The following is a 25,333-nucleotide window of genomic DNA, read 5'->3' as shown; positions in this document are numbered from 1 at the left end:
AGGGCCCGTCGCACTAAAGCTTGACGCCCCCTACGGCAGGACGCAGCTGCCTTCAGCGTACGCGCCTATGAAATGCTCAGTCGGCCAACTGTCTTCCAAGCTCCCCAGGACAGCAGAGAGGAAGCCACCAAAACCCCCAGGCCACCACTTCATCCCCAAGGTCTGCAGGTAAGCACACCTCACACAAAGCCTGTCTGAAACAGGATTTCTATGAGGCTTGTCCAAATGATCAACAACCCCTCAGCCAGGGGTTCCTAAGCCTCTCTGCACATTAGAAACCCCTGGGGATCTTTTAAAATTCCCGAGGGACACAGGCATCCCAGGGGATTCTAATGTGCAGAAAAGTTTGGGAACCACTATCTCTGGTTTATTCTCCTTCTGTTTTAGGGACGGGAGGAGGGAGAGTTTCAGTTCCATTCTTTTTTCTTTTCCAAGCCTCACTTTTTTCCATTTTCTTGAAATGGACTAGAAATATGTATCAGGCCGTTGTGCTCTCCCTAGCTCAGCGCTTCCCAAACTTTGATGTGGACTGATTTCCTCTGGAGGGTCTTGTTAAAATGCAGATTCCGATTGAAGGGTGTGGGATGGAGATGGGGAGGGTGAGATTCTGCGTTTCCAGCAAGTTCCCAGGTGATGCCAGTGTTGCTGGTCCTCACACTGTGTCCCAAGAGTCGGCAGCACAGCCTCGGAGTGACACACGTGGGACTGCACGAGGTTGGAGGCATGCACATGGGGCTGGAGACCGCAGTCTGGGGGCAGCAGGGACACCCTTCCCATGGGTTCGCTGTGGGTTCTGAAACTGAGCGGGGCCTGTGGCGGTCCCAGACACGGAGGCCTTTTTTTGTCCCGTTTCTTTTTTTTTAACATCTTCATTGGAGTATAATTGCTTTACAATGGTGTGTTAGTTTCTGCTGTATAACAAAGTGAATCAGTTATACATATACATATGTTCCCATATCTCTTTCCTCTTGCGTCTCCCTCCCACCCTCCCTATCCCACCCCTCTAGGTGGTCACAAAGCACCGAGCTGATCTCCCTGTGGTATGCGGCTGCTTCCCACTAGCTACCTATTTTACATTTGGTAGTGTATATATGTCCATGACACTCTCTCACTTTGTCCCAGCTTACCCTTCCCCCTTCCCGTGTCCTTAAGTCCATTCTCCATGTCTGCGTCTTTATTCCTGTCCTGCTCCTAGGTTCTTCAGAACCTTTTTTTTTTTTTTTTTAGATTCCACATATATGTGTTGGCATACGGTATTTGTTTTTCTCTTTCTGACTTACTTCACTCTGTATGACAGACTCTAGATCCATCCACCTCACTACAAATAACTCAATTTCGTTTCTTTTTATGGCTGAGTAATATTCCATTGTATATATGTGTCACATCTTCTTTATCCATTCATCTGTCGATGGGCACTTAGGTTGCTTCCATGTCCTGGCTATTGTAAATAGAGCTGCAATGAACATTGTGGTACATGACTCTTTTCAAATTATGGTTTTCTCAGGGTATATGCCCAGTAGTGGGATTGCTGGGTCGTCTGGTAGTTCTGTTTTTAGTTTTTTAAGGAACCTCCATAATGTTCTCCATAGTGGCTGTATCAATTTACATTCCCACCAACAGTGCAGGAGGGTTCCCTTTTCTCCACACCCCCTCCAGCATTTATTGTTTCTAGATTTTTTTGATGATGGCCATTCTGACTGGTGTGAGGTGATACCTCATTGTAGTTTTGGTTTACATTTCTCTAATGATTAGTGATGTTGAGCATCCTTTCATGTGTTTGTTGGCAGTCTGTATATCTTCTTTGCAGAAATGTCTGTTTAGGTCTTCTGCCCATTTTTGGATTGGGTTGTTTCTTTGATATTGAGCTGTATGAGCTGCTTGTGAATTTTGGAGATTAATCCTTTGTCAGTTGCTTCATATGCAAATATTTTCTCCCATTCTGAGGGTTGTCTTTTCATCTTGTTTATGGTTTCCTTTGCTGTGCAAAAGCTTTTAAGTTTCATTAGGTCCCATTTGTTTAGTTTTTTTAATTTTCCATTTCTCTAGGAAGGGGGCCAAAAAGGATCTTGCTGTGATTTATGTCATAGTGTGTTCTGCCTATGTTTTCCTCTAAGAGCTTTATAGTGTCTGGCCTTACTGTCCCCTGTTTCTTGTAGGCAAGCCTCTATGACCTTCCCTGAGATCCAAAGGGTGGATTCGAACAAAGGAGGAGCAGCCAAGAGACCACCTGAGGCAAGATTAAAGGGACCAGAGAAGCTCATCAAGATGAGGAGATGAGGTTAAAGGAGGGCAGGCCCTGCTCACACCCTAATCTTGTCAGAGACCCCACCCTTGAACCACTGTTATAAAACTCTTCATCTAGTCCTCTGGGGTTGGGACACACAGTTTTGAGGGCATTAGCCCGCTGTGGCCCCCTTTGCCTGGCAAAGTAATAAAGCTGTCCTCTTCTACTTCACCCAAAACTCTGTCTCTGAGATTTGATTCGGCACCAGTGCAGGGAGGCTGAGCTTTCAGCATCGTTTCTCACATGCTATCACTCGCTGTCAGCATGGACTTCAAGGCTGGGAAGATAGAAGTCCCCCCAGAGCTGACCCTCGGGTGCCCACCATGCCTTTATGCGGACTCCCCAGCCCCTCTGTGGCAGCTCTGGTCCACCTGTTTTCCTCACTGCATTCAACAAATATTGACGGGGAAGCTCTACACCCTGGGCACTGGTGTGGGCTGGGCACACAGCATGAGCAAGGCGGGCAATGTCCCTGCTCGCAAGACCAGGGGTCAATTTACTGGTTCTGTAAGAAGCCAGATAGGAAATATCTTAGGCTTGGCTCTGATATAGCAATTTTGTCACAACTACTCAACTCTACGAGTTAGTGCAAAAGCAGCCAGAGACAATAATATTTAACTACAAAAAAAAGCCAGATTGGACCCCTGGCCATAGTTTGCCAACTCCAGCCATAGAGCTGACATTTTATGGAGGGGAGACCAAAGAGCCTAGGACCAAAAAATAAGAAAACCATAACAATGTGAGCAAACTATGCCGAGAAAGAAAATAGGTCATTGGGTGGAGAGTGATGGGGAGGGTACTGCAGGCGGAGTGGCCGAGCAGACATGTCTGAGGAGGTGGCGGGCACGCTGAGTGCTGAGGGACAAAGGAGCTGGCCGTGGTGAAAATCAGAAGGCAGAACGTGCCAAACAGCCGGAGCCACAAGCCTCAGGGCCCTAAGGCTGGAGCAAGCTTCGGGGGCTTGAGGACTCAGGAGGTGCACTGTGGCTACACTGAGTGGGCAGTGGTGGTCGTTTGAGCTGATGCAGGAGATAACGGGTCCCCGCGTGTGGGGCTTTGCTCCCAGGGTGAGGAGTTTGTCTTAGTCTTCATCCCGTGATGGAAAGCCCCAGGAGGGGTTCCCCAGGAAGGGTGACATAATTCCTCTTTCCCGTCCCCATGGCAGGCCCAGACCCCAGGCTGAGGGATGTTCCTCCTCGATGGACCCCTCTCCCAGGCCAGCCAGAGGGGCCAGGAGTCCATGAGACAGGGTCTCTGGAGGGTACTCTTTGTCTGCCTAGAAAATCCTTTCTGTAGCATTTTGCCTGCTTCTCACTCTTACTTGAGCTTTGGTGGGGAAAGGTGAGCTACGTGGTGCCAGTATCTGGGGGCCAAACTGAGCTCAGGGTAACAAGTTCCCTGTTACCTCCATTTTTCTGGCCTGAATGCAGGTACCTCTGGGTCCACTGGTGGGGTCACATTGTCATCAAATGTTTGTCTGATGATAACTATAATAATAACCACACCCATTATCACCACTTTGGGGGGTGCCCAAGCAACCAAGCAGCTCACTGGGTCACCCCCCCAAATCCAGTACTGCAAGGGAAGTTACTTATTCCCATTGTGTGGAGTAGGACGTCAAGGCTGGGAGGCAGACTCCCCCAGAGATGAACCAGTGTTCTGTCCAGGGCAGGAAGACAACCCCATGTCACCTGAAAAGGGGCAGCTCTGTCCAGAGGGCATCCCTGCTCTGAACAGAGGACAGCGGGGTAGGGCCTGGGGGATGCACCGACCTGGGGCCCCGGAGGCCCGGGGGAGCTGAGCAACCCTTGCACGCATGGGGGCCGTGTGGTCTCCAGTTCCAGGACGAGATTCTTCATGTCTGGGGAGAGAAGCTTCAAGGCAAAGTGACACAGGTTACAGGTCAGACTTGGGGGACAGAAGAATGGTCACCTCCTGGACACAGACCTGTTCTATAGCCCAGCCCCTGAGGCTGGCGTTTCCCTGACACCCCAGTGGGCGTCTCAAGAAGGAGACCTCTGGCTCCCCAGTTTCCATTCTCTCATCTGCTCTGAGACGAACCTGGTTTGAATACAGAGAGATAATGACCCCTCGGATGGAGTTAGGAAGCTCACTCAGGGGCCCTTTATCCAATGTCCAGGACAGCACCGTCCAAGAGAAATAAAATGTGAGCCACCAATGGGAGACACCTATATAGTTCAAAATTTCCCGGTAGCCACATAAAAAAGGTAAAAGGAAACAAGTGAAATTAATTTTAATAAGTATTTTATCTTACCCAATACATCCCAAGTATTATTATTTCAATGTATATTCAATGTAAAAAAATTACTGAGATATTTTACATTCTTATAAAATGCATCCAATGTGTATTTTACACTCAGCACATCTCAACTGGAGCTGGTCACATAGGGCCAGTGGTTATTGTACTGCAGGGTACAGGTCTAAGAGGTTCTGGAAAGATCTGAGCATCTCAAATCCCTGAAATGCCCTGGCCAGCTGTCTTCTACGTCAGCTTCTCTGATCCTGCCCTTTCCTCACCTTTTCCTCTCTCCCCACTTCCGTTCCCTCTCACAGGACTGTTTCCTGTGTCACCTCATGGATATGGTGTAAGTTCAATTCGGGCTGTGGAAGGGAATTTCACAAGCACTTGGGGAGAAGAAAGACAGAAGGGAAAATTCCATGTCCCAGCCACTGATAGGAGCCCAGAAAGTTATAAATTCACCTCAATGTTTTTGAGAGGACGGGACACCTTGCCAAGCCCAATTCCCTGCTGAGAAGCACTTCCCTCCATCACTTGTTTAAGGCGGTGGGAGAACAGACACGTACCAGAAACAGCTAAATGTCCAACCTGGGCTCTACCTGCCACGTGAGGGCAGAGAGCGAGATGCCTCTGGACAGACTCCCATGGAGCAGTGGGGGAGAAGGTGAGCTGTGTGGTGGCCCTGGGACCTGCATTTCTGCTCTCTCACGAGCCCAGAGCTACTCACCGGACTTCGGCCCCCTCTGAAGAACGGTGGTGGGAACAGAGGGGGTGGCGGGGGAGTCAGCAGGCAGCATGCTCTGTGGCCGCCACGCTTCTTCTGATCCAGGCCGGGAAGGGCTGTTCAGAGAAAACAATGCTCATTAGCGTGGGGTCAGTGCTAGGGCCTCTGGGTGTCCACCACGCCCGGGAAGACTACGTCTCATCTCCGAGTCTCATTTCCAGGCTGTTGGGTGTGAGCGCCCCTCCTGCCTGTACCTGACCTAGCCCTCCCCTGCCTTCACTGGATAAATGAACAGATGGTGCGGCCACTGTGACCACCACGAGGTCCAGGGCTGCTTCTCCAGACACTGACTGGTCACTCCGTAGATGGGACAAGGAATGCTAAGTTCAAACTTACTCATAAGGTGCCCCCAACAGTTGGGGAGAAGGCAGTGTCTGTTAATACCCTTGATGCTGTGCCCAGAAGGAACTGTTCTGACGGGGGAGGCAGCAGGGCTGGGTGCAGTGCTGATCAGACCCAGAGCCAGGATTTCAAACATAGATTTGACTCCAGACTCTACACAGACATTCCAGGTCACCCATGCTCACTGGAGAGCTAAGGTTTAATGTCTCCAGACACAGGTGTGAGGAGATGAAGAGAGGGCCCTGGATACTTATAGCTTCCTTGTCACATGCCCATGTTCAATGTTAGTACACGTTCAGTGTTGAAGTGTACCTGGCAGGAAGCACACGGATCCTAAGTGTACAGCCCACTGGATTACCGCAAAATGGACACACCTAAAAGCCAGCACCTGGGTGGAGACACAGAACTCCCTGGCCTCTGGAAGCCCTTTCAGCTCCTGTCCAGTCTCTGCACTGCTCCCTGTCCACCACCCTGGCTGCTAGTCCTGGGGAGTCCTTGTGCCTGTATTTGAACTTTATATGAACGTGAATTCTTGTGTCCTTCTTTTGCTCTACACGGTGTCTGTGAGGGGCTTCCTGGTCATTGCTTGTCGTTGTTCTGCTGCTGAATAGGGCTCCTATTCAGGCTCATGCATTGGCTGGTGGGAGTGGAAATTGCTTCAACCTCTTTGGAAAACTCTCGGCATTGTCTACTACAGCTGAATAGAGGCACATACGATAGCTCGGCAACTCACTCCTAGGTGTTTACCGATGGAAAAGGGAGTACGTGTTCACCCAACACACGTACTAGAACATTCATAGCAGCGAGATCCATAATCGCCCAAAGCTGTAACTTTCCAGCTCCCAGTTTTGGTCTCGTGATGGCACCTCCATCTCCACCCTTTCTCCAAACCTCTGATCTCAGAGAACATGGGCGGGTTTCCCCCCACCCCCTGCACTCCTCTTTCCCTGAACCCAGTTTTCAGTCTTGTTTCCCAGGGGACAGTGCTCGCCTTCTCTCTCCACCCTGTGATCCAGGACTTGCCTCACACATCAGGCAACCAGCAGGTGCTCCCCAGAAGGCACACGGTGTGGGGTGGCTTGTGTCAGCTCCAGCGCCCCGGGAATCACCGCCCTGAGCACACCCATACCCTCACACCCAGCAGAGGAGCATCCACGGGCAGGGCCAATGGTCCTCAGCACCCTCAGATGCAATGCCCCCATTGGTAAGGAATATTTTTAAAGACCCCTTTGTTATCCTAAAATGAAATTCATAAATAATACAACATACCTATACAATTAAAAAATCAATATAATGCTGTGAATATAATATAAAAGAGAACTCTCAGAAAAGTGACTTATGATATAAAAATGCTTTTTTTTTTTTTTTTTTTTTTTTTGCGGTACACGGGCCTCTCACTGTTGTGGCCTCTCCCGTTGTGGAGCACAGGCTCCGGATGCGCAGGCTCAGAGGCCATGGCTCACGGGCCCAGCCGCTCCGCAGCATGTGGGATCTTCCCGGACCAGGGCACGAACCCGTGTCCCTTGTATCGGCAGGCGGACTCTCAACCACTGCGCCACCAGGGAAGCCCAAAATGCATATTTTGACTATACGTGGTCAGGCACTAGCATATCAGGAAACATGATGATGTAGTTAGATGCTTGCACCTATATGTGAAACCGCAGTGAATGTAACAGCTACAAACACAAGGTGCAATAGAGGCAACACAAATGCTTCAAGTGACATGCCCACTGTGCAATGTGATTTTCTCAAATGATGAAAAACACTGGGTAAAATCCCAACCAAACAAAGCACAGTCATTACTCAGCAGTTGTAGTCTCAGAAAACTCAGTTTCATACTACAACCGTTCAACAAATTTGATGTCAAAGAGAATTAGTTTCTAGGATGAGATAATTATACAGGGTATGTATCATCCATGTGACATTTCAGAGTCATGTGGGACATGGAACCACTCTTCATGTATGATTCTGTCCCACTCTTTGCGGGAAACCTCTCACCTCAGCCACTGTGACAACTGAAAATGAAAATTTCCAACGTGGCCCCACAAAACACTCTCTGACATAAATTGTAGCAATGTTTTCTTAGGTCAGTCTCCCAAGGCAATAGAAATAAAAGTAAAAATAAACAAATGGGACTTAATCAAACTAATAAGCTTTTGCCAGCAAAGGAAACCATAAACAAAACAAAAAGACAACCTACAGAATGGGAGAAAATATTTGCAAATGATGCAACCAACTAGGGATTAATTTCCAGAATACACAAACAATTCATACAGCTCAACAACAAAAAAACAAACAACCCAATCAAAAAATGGTCAGAAGACCTAAATAGACATTTCTCCAAAGAAGACATCCAGATGGCCAATAGGCACATGAGAAGATGCTCAACATCTTTACTTATTAGATAAATGCAAATCAAAACTACAATGAGGGGCTTCCCTGGTGGCGCAGTTGTTGGGAGTCCGCCTGCCGATGCAGGGGACACGGGTTTGTGCCCCGGTCTGGGAGGATCCCACATGCCGCGGAGCGGCTGGGCCCGTGAGCCATGGCCGCTGAGCCTGCGCGTCCGGAGCCTGTGCTCCGCAACGGGGGAGGCCACAACAGTGAGAGGCCCGTGTACCACAAAAAAAAAAAAAAAAAACTACAATGAGGCACCAGTCAGAATGACCATCATCAAAATGTCTACGAATAACAAATGCTGGAGAGGGTGTGGAGGAAAGGGAACCCTCCTACACTGTTGGTGGGAATGTAAATGGGTACAGCCACTATGGAGAACAGTATGGAGTTTCCTTAAAAAGCTAAAAATAGAGCTACCATGTGATCTAGCAATCCCACTCCTGGGTATATACCTAGATAAAACTCTAATTCAAAAAGATACATGCACCCCTACATTCATCGCAGCACTATTTACAATTGCCAAGACATGGAAGCAATGTAAATGTACACTGATGGATGGATAAAGAAGATATGGTACATACATACAATGGAATACTACTTGGCCATAAAAGAGAATGAAATAATGCCATTTGCAGCAACATGGATGGACATAGAGATTATCATACTAAGTGATGTAAGTCAGAGTAAGACAAATATATCACTTATATGTGGAATCTAGAAAAATGATACAAGTGAACTTATTTACAAAACAGAAAGAGACTCACAGACATAGAAAACAAATTTATGGTTACCAAAGGGGAAAGATGGGGGAGGGATAAATTAGGAGTCTGGGATTAGCAGATACAAACTACTATATATAAAGTGGATAAACAACAAGGTCCTTCTGTATAGCACAGGAAACTATATTCAATATCCTGTAATAAACCATAATAGAAAACAATCTCATATATATATGTATATATCATATATATGAATATATATTCATATTCATATATATATATGAATCACTTTGCTGTATACCAAAAACTAACACAACTTTGTAATTCAATAAAAATAAAAAAATAACAAACAAACAAACAAACAAAATAAAACAAAATGGCCCCATTAGAAACTGTTGGTTTATCCCATGTTTGGAGATTGGCTTGGTCATGAACAGTCCACAGAATCTGGTTCCCACACAAAAGCAGCATCTGCCCCAGGCCAGGTAAGTTAACAAGGAACTGAGGGAACTCAGAGAAGCAAGGAAGAGGTGATGACCAGCTGGGAGGGACATGGGAGCCTCTCTGGAGAAGGTGGCATTCCTGCTAGCTCTGGAAGATTGGGGAAGATTCAGACAGGAAGTCTTCCAGACCCAGGAACTGTCTAGGGCAGTCAGGGGCACTAGAGCTAGGCCTTGAAGGACTGCATGGGGCAGGGGTGATGGAGGAGGAAGGCTCCCCAAGGGGAGGCAGCAGGTAGAGACAACGTTCTATTCAGGCCACTTTGACTGCCAGAAGCAGAAGTTCATTCACACCGGCTCAGGTGGGAGAAAAGGGAGGTTTATCATAAAGCTGCCAGATGTTAGGAAGAGCAGGAACTGAAACTCCTGGCACTCCTCTTCTCCTCCCCCCTCCTCTCTCTTCCCCTCTCCTTCCCCTCCCTCCAGTCTCTCCTCTCCCCACTCCCACCTCCTCTTCTCCCCCTCTCCTCTCTTATGCTTCCTTCTGTGCATCTGTTCACCCTGTCTTTTTTTAATTTCCTCTTTGATTTCTTCAGTGATCCATTGGTTGTTCAGCAGCATATTGTTTAGCTTCCACATGTTTGTGTTTTTTACAGTTTTTTTCTTGTAGTTGATTTCTAATCTCATAGTGTTGTGGTCAGAAAAGATGCTTGATATGATTTCAATTTTCTTAAATTTACCAAGGCTTCCTTTGTGGCACAGCGTGTGATCAATCCTGGAGAATGTTTCATGTGCACTTGAGAAGAATGTGTATTCTGTGGCTTTTGGGTAGAGGGCTCAATAAATATCAATCAGGTCCAGCTGGTCTAATGTGTCATTTAAGGCCTATGTTTCCTTATTGATCTTCTGTCTGGATGATCTGTCCATTGATGAAAGTGGGGTGTTAAAGTCCCCCACTATTATTGTGTTACTATTGATTTCTCATTTTATGGCTGTTAGTATTTGGCTCATATATTGGGGTGCTCCTATGTTGGGTGCATATATATTTACAATTGTTATATCTTCTTCTTGGATTGATCCCTTGATCATTATGCAGTGTCCCTTTTTGTCTCTTGTAACAGTCTTTATTTTAAAGTCTATTTTGTCTGATATGAGAATTGCTACTCCAGCTTTCTTTTGATTTCCATTTGCATGGAATATCTTTTTCCAGCCCCTCACTTTCAGTCTGTATGTGTCCCTAGATCTGAAGTGGGTCTCCTGTAGACAGCATATATACAGGTCTTATTTTTGTATCCATTCAGCCAGTCTATCTATGTCTTTTGGTTGGAGCATATAATCCATTTACATTTAAGGTAATTATCGATATGTATGTTCCTATTGTCATTTTCTTCATTGTTTTGGATTTGTTTTTGCAGGTCCTTTTCCTTCCCTTCCTCTTTTGTTCTCTTCTCCTGTGACTTGATGACTAACTTTACTGTTGTGTTTGGATCCCTTTTTCCTTTTTGTGTGCGTGTCTATTGTGGATTTTTGGTTTGCAGTTACCATGAGGCTTTGATACAGCAGTCTGTATATAAACAAGATGGTTTTAAGTTGCTGGTCTTTTAATTTCAAATGCATTTCCAGTATCCTGCACTCGTACTCTCCCTTCTCACGATTGCTGGTTTTGATAGCATATTTGTGCGCAGATGATTTCCTCCTTTTACTTTATGTTTGCCTTTACTGTTGAGCTTTTCCATTTGTAATTTTCTTGTTTCTAGTCGTGGCCTTTTCTTTTCCACTTAGAGAAGGTCATTTAGCATTTGGTGCAAAGCTGATCTGGTGGTGGTGAATTCTCTTAGCTTTTGCTTGTCTGTAAAGCTTTTGATTTCTCCGTCGAATCTGAATGAGAGCCTTGCTGAATAGAGAATTCTTGGTTGTAGGTCCTAGCCTTTCATCACTTTAAATATATTGTGCCCCTCCCTTCTGACCTGCAGAGCTTCTGCTGAGAAATCAGCTGATGACCTTATGGGAGTTCTGTTGTATGTTATCTGTTGCTTTTCCCTTATTGCTTTTAATATTTTTTCTTGGTCTTTAATTTTTGTCAGTTTGACTACTATGTGTCGTGGCATGTTCCTCCTTGGGTTTATCCTGTCTGGGACTCCCTGCACTTCCTGAACTTGGGTGACTGTTTCCTGTCCCATGTTAGGGAAGTTTTCAGCTATTACTCTTCAAATATTTTCTCAGGTCTTTTTTCTCTCTCTTCTCCTTCTAGGACCTCTATAATGCAAATGTTGGTGCATTTAATGTTGTCCCAGAGGTCTCTTAGACTGTCTTCATTTCCTTTCATTCTTTTTTCCTTTATTCTGTTCTGTGGCAGTGAATTCCACCATTCTGTCTTGCAGCTCACTTATCCGTTCTTCTGCCTCAGTTACTCTGCTACTGATTCCTCTTAGTGTATTTTTCATTTCAGTTATTGTATTGTTCATCTCTGTTTGTTTGTTCTTTAGTTCTTCTAGGTCTTTGTTAAACATTTCTTGCATCTTCTCAATCTGTGCCTCCATTCTTTTTCTGAGATCTTGGATCATCTTCAGTATTGTTACTCTGAATTCTTTTTCTGGCAGATTGCCTATCTCCACTTACTTATTTGTTCTTCTGGGGTTTTATCTTCTTCCTTCATCTGGGACATATTCCTCTGCTGTTTCATTCTGTCTGACTTTTTGTGATTGTGGTTTCTGCTCTGCAAGCTCACAGGTTGTAGTTCTTCTTGCTTCTGTTGTCTGCCCGCTGGTGGACGAGGCTATCCAAGAGGCTTGTGCAGGCTTCCTGATGCGAGGGGCTGGTTCCTGCCCACTGGTGGGTGGAGCTGGGTCTTGTCCCTCTGGTGGGCAGGGCTGTGCTCAGGACGACTTTAAGCAGCCTGTCGCCTGATGGGTGGGCCTGTGTTCTCACCCTGTTGGTTGTCTGGCTTGAGGCATTCCAGCACTGGGGCCTATAGGCTGTTGGGTGGGGCTAGGTCTTGGGGAGGAAATGGCAGCCTCCAGGAGGGTTCACACCAATGAGTACATGCCAGAGCTGCTGCTTCCAGTGTCTTTGTCCCCACAGTGAGCCACAGCTGCCCCACGCCTCCACAGGAGACCCTCCAATACTAGCAGGTAGGTCTGTCCCAGTCTCTTATGAGGTCACTGCTTTTTCCCCTGGGTTCTGGTGGACACGTGACCTTGTGTGCCCTCCAAGGGTGGAGTTTCCATTTCCCCCAGCCCTGTGGAAGTCCTGCAATCAAATCCCATTGGCCTTCAGAGCCAGATTCTCTGGGGGCTCCTCCTCCCATTGCCAGACCCCCAGGCTGGGAAGCCGGACATGGGCCTCAGAACTTTCACTGCTGTGGGAGAACTGCTGTGGTGTAATTGTTTTCCAGTTTGTGGGTCACCCACCCAGTGGGTATGGGATTTGATTTTATTGTGATTGCGCCCCTCTTACCATCTTATTGTGGCTTCTTCTTTGTCTTTGGATGTAGGGTATTTTTTTGGTAGGTTCCAGCGGTTTTTTTGTCAATGGTTGTTCAGTTGTGATTTCAGTGTTTTTGTAAGAAGGGGTGAGCTCACGTCCTTCTACTCTGCCATCTTGCTGGCCGTAACTAAGGAGTCCTCAGGCAGATGGCTTCTGGCAGGGCTGTACCTGGAATTCAATGACATCAGCAGGAATCGTCTCTCCCGACCTCTCGGCTCTGCTTACTGGTGTCATCCTCACTCAGGTGGCTCTGCCTTTATTTTATGAGAGCAAGATGAGCACTAACTGCCACAGGCTGACCCACCCTGTCTTTTTTTGCATCTTCACTCCCCCATCACTGCACGATGGCTGACCGAGTCTCACCTCAAATCTTTTACCTCCAGCATCTGTTTTGCCTGGAACATCCCTTTGTGGCTCTTGTTTCAAATATCCATGAGGGGACTCTGATGGCCCTACACATTTTTTCCAGCCAAGTGACAGGTCCTTGGGGTGGCTGTGCAGACCCACCCGGGACCAGGCCCAATCTTCAGCAGCATCTCAGTGTGTTGCCAGCTCCACTGAGGCTATGGGAGAAGGTTCTCTGGAAGGGAGCAAGGGCAGGCAGACCCTCTAAATAAGTTAAATAGAGCACAGAAGCAAGAAGTTTTAAGGTGTAGGTCTAATGGGAGAGGAGAATCTGGAAAGAAGAGCGTAAGTGAGGAAGGCTGGAAAGTTAGTTTGGGGCTAGATCGTGCAGTTTTGGATCCCCCACCAAAGGGTTTGGGCTTTATTCAAAATGTAGTAGGGGGGCTTCCCTGGTGGCACAGTGGTTAAGAATCTGCCTGCCGATGCAGGGGACACGGGTTCAAGCCCTGGTCCGGGAAGATCCCACATGCCGTGGAGCAGCTAAGCCCGTGCGCCACAACTACTGAGCCTGCGCTCTAGAGCCTGTGCTCTGCAACAAGAGAAGCCACCACAATGAGAAGCCCATGCACCACAACGAAGAGTAGCCCCCGCTCGCCGCAACTAGAGAAAGCCCACGCACAGCAACAAAGACCCAACGCAACCAAAAATAAATAAATAGATAAGAGGGTTAACATAAACTTAAAAAAAATGTAGTAGGGAGCCACAGAAGGTGCTGAGTGAAGGAGTAATAGGATCAACACGGTGCTGGGAAAGACGGTGTAGGGGCAAGGTGGGCAAGGAGAGCTCAGAGAACGGCAGGCAGCAAGCAGGCTGCAGGCTGGGTGTGGAGATATCCTATGAGGGCCTGCGCTGGTATGGAAGCAGTGAGGGCCGGAAGGAAGGGGCCATGCAAACATCCTGGGGAGAAAGAAACTGGGGGTCAGTGCACTGCAGGGGTGAAAGAGGAGGAAGGAGCAGGGTGATTTTGATGTTGCAGGGCACCTGGGGCAACAGTGGTCAGAGTCTAAAATCGAATAGTCAGAGAAGGCACTGGTTGTGAGGAAAGCTTCCAGCTTTAGTGTGAGACATTTGTTCATCTGTGCTTGTGCTGTGCCAGGCACTGGACTAGGCCTTGTGGGGCAAAGCGGTGCCTAAATGGGCCCCTGCCTGTAGGCAGCTGCCGCACCCTCTGCTCAGGGCCCACTCTGCCCTCCCACACCCAGCCCCGTCCTGGAGACTCTTACTCTACAGCAAGAACTGTCAGGTTCACCCTCCACCAAGAAGCTTTCCTCGATTCCCAGGCCAAGACTGAGGGATCCTGCTATGCCTTCTCCGGGTTTACCCCATGTTAGCTCTTATCCATGGGGTGTTTCTTTGTGCTCTCTGTGAGGATGGGCATCAGTTTTGATCCATAGGGTCTAGCACAGCACCTGGCATACACTGGATATTCTGAAAATGTTTGCTGAATTAATTTTTAAAATGTACTACATGCCAGGCACCATTTAAATGCTTCACACATATAAATTCGCCTAATCCTCAGAGCAACCCTGAGAGTTAAGTACTATTATTACCATGATCATCATCCCCATTTTACAGATCCAGTAGCTGAGGCAAAGAGGTGAAGCAACTTGCCCAAGGTCACACAACTAGTAAGCGACAGAGTCAGGATTTGAACTCTGGTTCCAGAGTCCTTCGTGTTGATCTGGACACTATGACTGCATGTGTGTGGAAATAAAGATCGGGGGCTAAGAAGAAGGCCTGGGGTTCCTGGAACAACCACCTGAGATAGAAAGTGCCTCATCGCCATGAGGGAGGACGCACACTAGGGGACCCATCGGCATCTCGGTAAGAGGCCGTGAGGAAGGATTTATTCTAGGAGTTGGACTTTTGCTACGTGATGCTGGCGGGAGCTTATGGGGAAGCCAAGTCTGGCCTTGCTCTGGACTGGCTGCTGTCAGGACATGGGGGTTAGTCTATGACTTCATCTTTTTTTTTTAAAAAATAAATTTATTTATTTATTTGTTTGTTTGTTTGGCTGTGTTGGGTCTTTGTTGCTGCGCGTGGGCTTTCTCTAGTTGCGGCGAGCAGGGGCTACTCTTCGTTGCAGTGCGTGGGCTTCTCGTTGCACTGGCTTCTCTTGTTGCAGAGCCCAGGCTCTGGGTGCGTGGGTTTCAGTAGTTGCAGCACTCGGGCTCAGTAGTTGTGGCTTGCGGGCTTAGTTGCTCTGTGGCATGTGGGATCTTCCCGGACCAGGATTCGAACCCGTGTCCCCTGCATTGGCAGGCAGATTCTTAACCACTGGACCACCAGGGAAGTCCTGTGGCTACATCTTAATTCTCATCCAGAAGAAGAGGAGACAGGAGCTGTGGGCACAAAGCAGCAGCACAGTTACCCACGTGAGCAAGGACAGAGGGCCCACTGGCTGGGGGATAGTCTTGTTGTGTCCGTGTCTGGCATGGTGACAGAGTAGCCTTGTTTTTATCTTGATCCATCACGGTCACAGAGTGGCCCCATTGGCTGTCGTTCTGCGAGGCTGTTTGTGTCCAAGAAGTGGAGCCGTGGCAGAGCCGGAGGGCAGGCAGCCAGGTCGCTGTGTTGTTACAAGGCTTGACGTCAGCAGCAATGGCACTCCTCTCCCTGTTTCTCTCCTAGAGTGTAAGCTGCTGCGGCTGGCCTGGGGCAGGCGGGCAGCTCTCCAGAGCCCCTCCCCGGCCCCAGCTGCAGCCTCTCCTCCGCCTCGGTTGGGCCTCAGCAAGGGCTGAGCTGTGGTTCTCCGCACGGCCTCTCCCAGCCAGGGGCACCCGGGGGGCGGCAGGTTCGCGTGCCGAAGGCGCACTGCTCATCACTCCTGTTTCCAGACCACATAGGGCCCCGGTGCTTCCTGCAGTCCGCACCCTCTGCAGCCTCCACTGATGAAAGACCCTGGCCCCTTAGAGCCGTCCCTCCTTCACTCCCTCCTGGCGGCTGGAGGTCCCTTAGGGAAGACACACGACCAGCTGCTCCTGCCGAGGCTACTGCATTGTCCACCCCTCCCCCTCCCCCTGTCCCCTCCCCCTCCCCCCACTTCATCTTCAGCAGGTGAGGACCATCTATTTCTGCCTGCCCCCCAGCTCCCTGGAGAGGTTTGTTTTTAGCGCCGTCTAGTTTATTTCCAGCTCATTCCAGCTCAGAATATTTCCATCAGGTGGACGTGTTTGGGAACAGCTTCCCCTCGCCTTCCTCCCAATCACTAAAACAGGCCTTCACATGTCTATTTTGGTGTCATCTGAGTGGCCTGCGGGTCTCTCCGGACTAGGCTGCCTCCGTGGAGTCATGTCTGAGCTCGGGTCCAGCCTGGAAAGCCCCAGAGGCTCTGTTGTAATGGAAACAATCCTGTGTGTGTGTGTGTGTACATGGCGCCTGCAGAAACCTGGGTGCCCCACGTGGCTCAGCCCCAGGCAGCTGCCTTGGAAATGCCAACCCCCATGGAGTTTCGGGACTGCCCGCCCCGACTTACAGACACAAAAGCCATTTTGTGTGTGGCCACTGCAGGGCCACATCACAGGCAGAAAAAATGCTGAGTGTAATGCAGGCTTTCGGCAAACATTTGGGGTTTTCTTCTTTTTGCTGTTGTTGATGCTGTTTTTGCCCTTTGGACAAACTACGCACTTGAGTCTGGTGCATATCCTTGGAAGGTGATTCACTCTGACCTACTCTTGGAAACATAGGGACTTGGATCAAAGTGTGAGTCCAGGTGCAAGTGACCATGGGACCCGGCACGACTCCCTTCTTCAACCTGAGGCTCCCCATCTGCACCACAAGGAATTTGGTCCAAACCACCTCCAAAGTCCTTTTTTTACACATATGACCCCAGGATCACCCCTGTGTCCAGCTGGGTCTCTCACTCACCAGACCAGCCCATCAGTAGGGCACTAGAGGCAGCCTTTTCTGTTTCCGCCCCCTTTTTCTGCATCAAGCAGCAACCCCTCAAATCAAGCAAATGTGTCATTAGAAGGCAGCAAAGGAAAGACGTGACACACACATCCTGCCTTTGCAGGTTGGGAAAATTACAGGTGCAGCCATGCACTAACTGCTCCACAGCTGCTAGGGCTCATTACTTCCGCCCCCTCCGCTCTGGGCCTCCCCTGCCTGTTGGAACTTGTGCTCGCAAGAGCCCGAGGAGAGGAGAGGTGAGGGCACACGCTCGTAGCATCACTAAGGGTTCTGACAGTGAGTCAGATGGCTCAGCTACAACCAAGTTCTCACCCTGACCAGCGGCAGTTTGCCTGGTTTTCCCCGATTCACAGATTCCAGAGAAGGCTGCACCTTACAACTTTCTTCACACCAACCCCACTCATACCACATACACCTTGAGAAAAATATTCTGATCCTAGAGCTTGAAGGTATTTGAACGTCTCTGAAAAACCATGTTAGGAGTTTGCTGTCTTGCGATTTGACTGAGCAGGCCTGGGAGGCAGGTGAGGACACAGCCTACAGAAAAGACATTTGCCCCTGGGATGACAGTGAGCTGCATGACCCAGCCTGGAGCTGCCAGCCAGCCAGGAGAGAGATGGAGAGTGTCTTGGCCACCCGGTGCCAGGGTGGCCCCGGACCACAGAACACCATGCTACTTCAAAGCCAAGGGAGCAGCAGCTGCCAGCCTGCCACTCAAGGTCACAAGAGAGGCACACACCCACAAACACATACACACACACACGCACGTGCGCCAAGATCCCCATCAACTCCAATATCAAACCCCTTTACGTTGCAATTCCAACACCGGCGGAGGAGTTTAAAATTTAAAGGCTGCTGAAACCTCCAGAACAAGTTTGCTTTCCAAGAGTCTTTTTTCCAAAACAACAAACACACGCACACTCACACAACACACCCAAGCAGCAAGCTGAGTAACAGAGCAGTCCGGAAATGGTGAGCAGGTGAGTACGGCTGAGGGATGGTCCCATCATCATGGGCAAGGCCCCGGAGGACTGGCGGGGGGACACCTGCTGGAGGCTGGCTGAGATTTGTCACGCCCCCAGCGCTCCCAGCGCTCCCAGCGCCTGTCCTGCTGGGCATTTGGGGTGGGAGTCGGACAATCCCTGCTTTGGTGTCGCTTCTGCCCCAGATGCCAGGGGTCCGGAGGCCAGTCCTGAGCTCCCAGGAGCAGGAACGGGAGGCAGAGCTCTGGCCTCTCAGGAGGATGCACTGGGGGTGGCTTGGGAGAGGAAGAGCTCCCCAGGGAGAGCCCAGGGGAGGAGGTGGGGCTGGAGCCCAGGATACTGATGCCCCTGCAGCAGAGGGGAAACGGAGGGTAACCCATTAAACAGGCTGCTTTGCACTCTGGCAAGCCTCACAGGGCCATCCTCACTGTCACCCCAGCCGCCGTGGGAGTGGGATGGGGGGAAGTCTGCCTGCCTCCGCTCCAGGGAATGTCACCACATCTATGCCAGTGCCGGCAACAAAGCTAAACTTAATTTTTTAAATATGTATTTATATATATATTTTCAAAGGGCCCATGAGGCAAACTTTTTTAGATGAAACTTCCCTGTAAAATGATTAAGTGACATATACCAGATACACGTGGAAATCTGACATTTTATAGGCACCCAATGCACACAAACATACAGAATATTCTAGATCATAAAAGCAGTAAGCACTGCTGTTTTAACCAGCTTAGTAAGGACCATGAGCTATAACAGGAGTTGACAAACTTTTTCTGGAAAGGGCTGGATAGTGTTTTAGGCTCTACGGGCCTCATGGCCTCTGCTGCAACGCAACTCTGCCATGGTGCATGAAAGCAGCATAGACAACACAGGTAAGAATGCGTGTGGCCGTGTTGCAATGAAACTTTCTTTACAAAAATAGAAGGCAAGCTGGATTTGGCCCCCAGGCTTTAGTTTGCCGACCACTGAGCTACAACCTTCAAAAGAAAGGATACTTCTTGTATTCATTCATTCATCTGCTGTTTCATTCATTCAGAAATACACAGTGAGTGAGTGCCAAATGCCTGCAAGACACAATGACTAGACACAGTCCCTGCCCTTGGAACGTCTCAGTCAGTGTTGTGGACAGAGTACAGGCCCTAGAGTCAGGCAAACTTGGGCTGCAGCCCTGCTTTTGCCACTTACTGGCTATCTGAACTTGAGGAAGTTACTCACTCTCTCAGAGTCTCGGCTTACTTACCTGTCGAGTGGATATGGCGAAACTCACCTAGCTCATTCGTTGTAAGGATTAGAGCAAGGCTTTTGGAGTTCCTAGCACAGAATAGGGGCTCTTTTGTCAACATTTTCATAGATAACTTGTACGAGGTGGAAAAATAAAAGCGGCTAACATGGGGCTGGGGTGTCTGGAGGGATTTACAAGAAGAAGTGATGGGTACCAGTTGGGGCAGGGGACACAAGTGAGAAATCAGGGAAAGCTTCCTGGAAGAGGTGGCATTTGAGCTGTGCTTTGAAAGTAGAGAAGATCTGCTGGGGAACTTCCCTGGTGGTCCAGTGGGTAAGACTCCACACTCCCAGTGCAGAGGGCCTGGGTTCGAGCCCTGCTTGGGGAACTAGATACCACATGCATGCCACAACTAAATGCTGCAACTAAGAGTTCACATGCCTCAACTAAGAAGTCCTCATGCTGTGGTTAAAAGATCCCGCATGTCACAATTAAGACCCAGTGCAGCCAAAATAAATAAATATTAAAAAGTATATATATCTGCTGGTACCATGATGGGAGGAATGAGGGAGGAGAGGGTTAGGCTCTGTTCCTTGTCTGGAGCATTTCCCTCTGTTCGCAGAAACATCAGGGAAGACGGCACAGAGGGCACGGAGTCCTGAAACCCAGCCCAGGGCAGAAAGGTCTTCTGCATCACATTTACCCAGATCCCCCAGTGCCAGGGCCTGTTCCTGCAGCTCTTCAATTTTTCAAGCCTCATTTCAAAAACCCTTAGAGACGGAAGTTTTGCCATTTTAAGCACCTGAAGCATTTATTTTTTTACCATTCCACATCAAACTTCTCCTCAAAAGGTTTACACAAGTAAACCACTCAGCTATACTTTGTTTCATGATTGTCCGAACGAAGGTGGCTGACTAGAGGATCACTGAGGTCCTGTCCAGCCCTGCAGGTGTCTGCGTCTCTACTCCCAACCTAATGTCTCAGGCTCACCAATGTCTCTTTCTGTCTCCCTCCTTCTGCGACTCTCTTTCCTGCCTCGATCCCATTCTCTCTCTGTCTCGCTATCTCTAACTTGGTCTCATTCTCTGTCTCCGTCTCTCCGGGCACTAGCAGTTGAATTTCCTTAAGTCCAATACCTGGAGGTGTGCTCACTGCCTAACTGCCCCTCAGCCAAGCATGCCAGCTTGGGATCAGAAGGCCTGGCCTCCAGTCTTGTGTGGCCAGTAACTTGCGGCGTGACCTTGGAGAACTCACATCCGTGCTGGGTGTTGGTTTTCCCAAATGTAAATGGGAGCGTTGGACCAGATGCGCTCTAAGCCCATTCCAGCCCCGGCTTCTCCCAGGAGAGATGGTTCCTGAGACTCTCCTCTCTTCTCCCCTGGAGAGCAGTCCTTGCCCTCGACGCAGCCTCTTGTTGGCCCAAGCACTAGCTCACCCAGCAGAGCTGCCTGCAAAATCTAATTCATAGTAAAAGTTTCCGGGGCCTTCTTGCAGCTGTCAGCAGGTGTCATATTCACAGTATTTTGTCTTAATCGCAGCTCTGGAATTCATCACCCAGGCCAGAAGACCCTTCTGGAATACTGCCTCCCAGGCACCAGGCCAACACCCCTGTCCCCACTGCTGCCACATGCAGGCCTGTTTCCTGATGAGCCCCCAAAGTGGAGTCTGCTTTGCATCTTCCCCTGGCCGTGTCTCCCACCCCTGCTGCCCAGACAGGCTGTGTGGCCTGGCTAACTCGGCACCCTTCCCAAGGACTCAGACTCCCCAGAAGTAGGCTGGAGGACCTGGGGTCTGTCTTCTCACTGCCAGACATGCTCTCCTTGACCAAACTTTGGTCAGGCTCTGAACCAGGCCCCCACCTTGGGCTTCCTTGCTGAGTCCAGTTTTAGCAAGAAGCCTGCTAAGTCAGTTTAGAGAGAATCGCCACCCTTGAGATCCGTTCACCCTTGATATCTGATCAAATTCCTCAACTCCCCCACCCCTGATTCCTTATCACCTGGCCTGCCTTCAGCAAGAATCCTGTTAAGTGGCTTTAGCAAGATCCCCCTACCCTTGAGGTCTCTTGGTAATCTTCCATCTACCAACCCCTCGATCTGCTCCTTGACTACAAATCCCCACTTGTTCCTGTTCAATTTAGAATTGAGCCCAATCTCTCTCCCCTCTTGAGAGAGTCTTGCCACCCACGGCAATAGTCTCCATCAAGGTCTCCCTTACTCTTTCAACAAGCATCAGAATTGGGCTTCCCTGGTGGCACAGTGGTTGAGAGTCTGCCTGCTAATGCAGGGGACATGGGTTCGAGCCCTGGTCTGGGAGGATCCCACATGCCGTGGAGCAACTGGGCCCATGAGCCACAACTACTGAGCCTGCGCGTCTGGAGCCTGTGCTCCGCAACAACAGAGGCCACGATAGTGAGAGGCCTGCGCACCGCGATGAAGAGTGGCCCCCACTTGCCACAACTAGAGAAAGCCCTAGCACAGAAATGAAGACCCAACACAGCAAAAATAAATACATATCCTTCTTAAAAAACAAACAAAAAAAACAAGCATCAGAATCATTTTTTCTTTGACACAGATCCAGTGTTTTGTTCACAGCAGAGCCCTGTAACAGATCCTACTTCAGCCCACAAACACTTATTGAACACGTACTATGTGTCTAGCCCTTGCTATGCCACCAGGACGGAGAGACAAAAACGCCCACGGTCTAGCCTCTGGAGGGCAAAGAGTTTTCATATCATCTGCTAACGCCAACGATTGGTGCAGATTTCCTGGAACACTGTGTTGAGAAGGACTCTGAGGAAAGAGGGTCACGACTTATGGGTATTGCCTCCCAGAGATGAGAGAAAGGAGTGGCATCTGCGCTGCTTACTTGCTGGGCCTTGTTTAGCAAAATCCATGAAACAATGACAACACCAGACTCAGCACAGCCCACGCATTATCGCCCTGAATCCTCAGAGAACGATTGCCCTCAATTTACAGAGGAGAAATCTGTAAATTTCAGATTGGTCCAGGCCACACGGCTAGGACTGGGGTCAGAGTTCAACAGGACTCTCGTGTAGCCCTGGGAGAAGGTGGCCTCCTGGTGGCCACTTCCCCAGCCCCAGGGATGGCTCCCCGTCAGACTGCCCTCCCCGCTCCTGCTGCTTTCCCTGCTCTTGTGGGCCAGGCGGCTGCCCTCTAACCTGGCCCTTCCCTGGTGGCTGGCTCTCTCTACTCTTAACCCCCAGCCATTGACTTTACATCCCAGGACCTCCTCGGAGTTGGGGCTGTGAGGAGAAGGCTGGGACTCCCCCAGAATGTGTGCTCCCCACCACCCCATAGGCCAGAGCTATCCCTGAGAAGCAGTGGCACTGCCCATCTCCCCCGCAGTGAGGGAGCTATGGTTCTGAACCACCTATGGTTCTGCCTGGATGCAGGAGACTCCAGCCCTGGGCGATGCTGGAGCCAGGACGGAAAGGGCCTGCATCTCTGGATGTCAGTGAGGAGGCTGGCCACCCCCAACCAGGGCCACTGGACTCTTGGGCGAGCAGAAAATGAATTTTGACTAGACAAAGTCACGGATATATTGGTGTTTGTTTGTCACAGAAGGCGGCATTACCCCAACGGGGGGTGAAGCGCCAGCCACAGGAACACTCGTGAGCATCCGGTACCCTTCCCTGGTCCCCACAGCCACCGCACACAGTGATATCAGTATCATCAGCCTCGTCTCCAGATGACGGTCAAGATCTAAGGATGCGCCTGAGGTCACACACAGCTGGTAGGTAGTTGGCCAGATGTCTTGAATTGAAGACATCAGCTGAATCCAGATGTCTGACCCTGGAGACTTCTGGAGGTGACCAGCACAAAGTGGTGACCTTGCCCCACACCCTCACCAGCCAGCGAGAATGAGCAGGGAACCTCAGACAAATGCAGGTGTGTCCCAGCCAGCTGGGCTTGGAGGCGTTTCCAACACCCAGTCCCATGTCTTTCTAACCAAACCTCATGATCACTCATCTTCGGGTCCTAGTTTCCTGGTTGGTAAATGCAATCCGACCTCCCTGACTATCCTGGCCACAGAGAGGGTTCAGTCATGTGTGCATTTACTTTCTCTGTTGAATAGTTTACTCTTCAAGGTGAGCAAGGGATCTGCAACTCATTTTGAAATTCATCGAATAAAATAAGGTGGATAAACAGATAGAGGATAGAATAAATATAGCAAAATGATAACGACTGCAGAATCTATGTGCTGGGTGTATTTGTTTGCTAGGGCTGCCATAGCAAAGTACCTGGGCAGCTGAAATAACAGAAATACATTTTTTGCAGTTTGGGAAGTTAGACGTCCAAGACAAAGGTATCAGAAGGTTTGGTTTCTTCCAAGGCTTCTCTCCTTGGCTTGCAGATGGCTACCTTCTCCCTGTGTCCTCACATGGCCTTTGCTCTTTTTAAGCATCTCCGGTGTCTCTTTGTGTGTCCAGATCTCCTCTTCTTATAAGGACACCAGTCAGATTGGACCAGAGCCACTGCTATGGCCTCACTTAACCTTAGTCACCTCTCTAAAGGCCTATCTCCAAATACAGTCACATGCTGAGGTATTGGGGGTTAGGACTCCAATATATGCATTTTGGGGGCAGGGGGAGATGCAAGGCAGCCCATAACAGTAGGCATACTGGTGTTCCCTGGACAACTCTTTCCACTTTTTTTTGAATGTTTGGGATTTTCCCTAATAAAAAAGAATAAACTTAAAAAAATTTAAGTAGGCAACAGAGAACCAAAAGTTACCTCCACAGGGTTAGGATTGGGGGTGGGCCATCCAACACCCTTGCTAGCAAATATCTGGGCGCTCTGGAGCTGCACACAGAACCAGGACACCAGCGTCGCCTGGAGGAGCCTGTAGCCATTAATCCGGAGACCTTGAGCAAGTAACCAAATCCTCAGGAAAGACATGAGGTGGACATCCCCTTCCACACCCCACCCCCCCGATAAGGCTGCCCGAGCCACAAGGATGAAGGAAAATCACCTCACACTGGCCATTAATTTGTAGTAAGTCATGTATCAGAAGTGACTGCCTTGTGCATAGATCTAAGGAGACAAACCCATCTCTTCTTCCTCCCACGAGAGAATTTTTTGGATGTTATCTAAAGGAAGGCATCTGCTTTTCTGAGTTCAAGTTCTAATTTGACCAAATGGTATGTGGTAAATGGAGAGGAAGAAGGAGGCAATGTTATTAGGAGCTGAGGGAACATCAAGAAACCTCCTCAGGGCTGGCTGTGCCTTGGCTCTGAATTTGATTATGGCGGCCAGGATAAATCAGTGAGTCCTATTAACTCTTCTGCTTTGGCTTGATGGGGGAGGCCAAGTTTCTAGAGTTATTCGGGAGATCTGGCCACAGGTCAGAGATGAAACCCTCCAGCTGCATTGAGCCCAAAGGGTCGGCTGTTTCAAACATGTGCTCACAACTGGGGCTGAGTGGAAAGATCCTGTATTTCCACCAGCTCTACGGACACTTATGATTCAAAACCATGTGGCTCACTTAGCCCTTTCCCTAGAGCCTCCACCCCTGCCCCATCACCTCCAGTAATTGTTATCCAAGGGTCCACAGCAGGTGGGGAAGAGGGAAGCAGGGTCCCTGGGTGCCCGTGGCTGCCTACTGGCACAGTGAACACTTCTACCCATTGGTCTCATGAGTCACTGAAGTCCCTGGATTCCAGAAAGTGGGGGACCTTGGGTTGACCCCCTTGAACTCAACTGAGCAATAGAGCTTACTGACTGAACAAGTTGGCAAAAGGAACCTTATAAACACTGCTATAATTACGTGATTCTACCATTCTGGGAAGTCTCTGAGATCTCAATTCCCTCTGCTAATTTGGGTCTAACGGACTTTTAAAGACAGAAAAATCCTATCCTGTGCTCCAGATGAGAGGCTCTGTTTTGTATGTATATATGGGATTTTGTCTAATTCTTTAGAAAAGGTAATACGTTCATGTGATTCAAAATTCAAAAAGTATAAATGCGTATACTTGAAAACTCTCCTACCCTGTTCCAGTTCCAATTATTTATTATCAATTAGCCTCCTGTGTATTCTTCCATGAATATTTTCTGCATACAGAAGCAAATAAGTAGG

At 49.1% G+C, this 25,333-nt stretch overlaps 1 protein-coding gene across 3 annotated transcripts in view; it reads right to left on the bottom strand.

Moving 5' to 3' along the window:
- The window catches only part of COLQ (collagen like tail subunit of asymmetric acetylcholinesterase), a gene marked incomplete at both ends in the record, with an annotated part of 64,275 nt that overhangs the window by 25,014 nt on the left and 13,928 nt on the right, over positions 1-25,333 (bottom strand). Inside the window, 3 exons of one of the 3 annotated variants that reach the window (XM_079704570.1) lie at positions 4,057-4,158; positions 5,272-5,384; positions 17,964-18,054. In XM_079704570.1, coding sequence (XP_079560696.1) covers positions 4,057-4,158; positions 5,272-5,384; positions 17,964-18,042 — 294 coding nt within the window. Of the gene's footprint in view, positions 1-4,056; positions 4,159-5,271; positions 5,385-17,963; positions 18,055-25,333 lie in introns of those variants that run through there. The other 2 variants (XM_079704571.1, XM_079704572.1) reach the window with 2 other exon arrangements.

This window comes from Hyperoodon ampullatus, assembly GCF_949752795.1.
Source record: "Hyperoodon ampullatus genome assembly, chromosome: 5".
Lineage (NCBI taxonomy): Eukaryota > Metazoa > Chordata > Mammalia > Artiodactyla > Ziphiidae > Hyperoodon > Hyperoodon ampullatus.
This window is presented reverse-complemented; position numbering and strand designations above follow the sequence as displayed.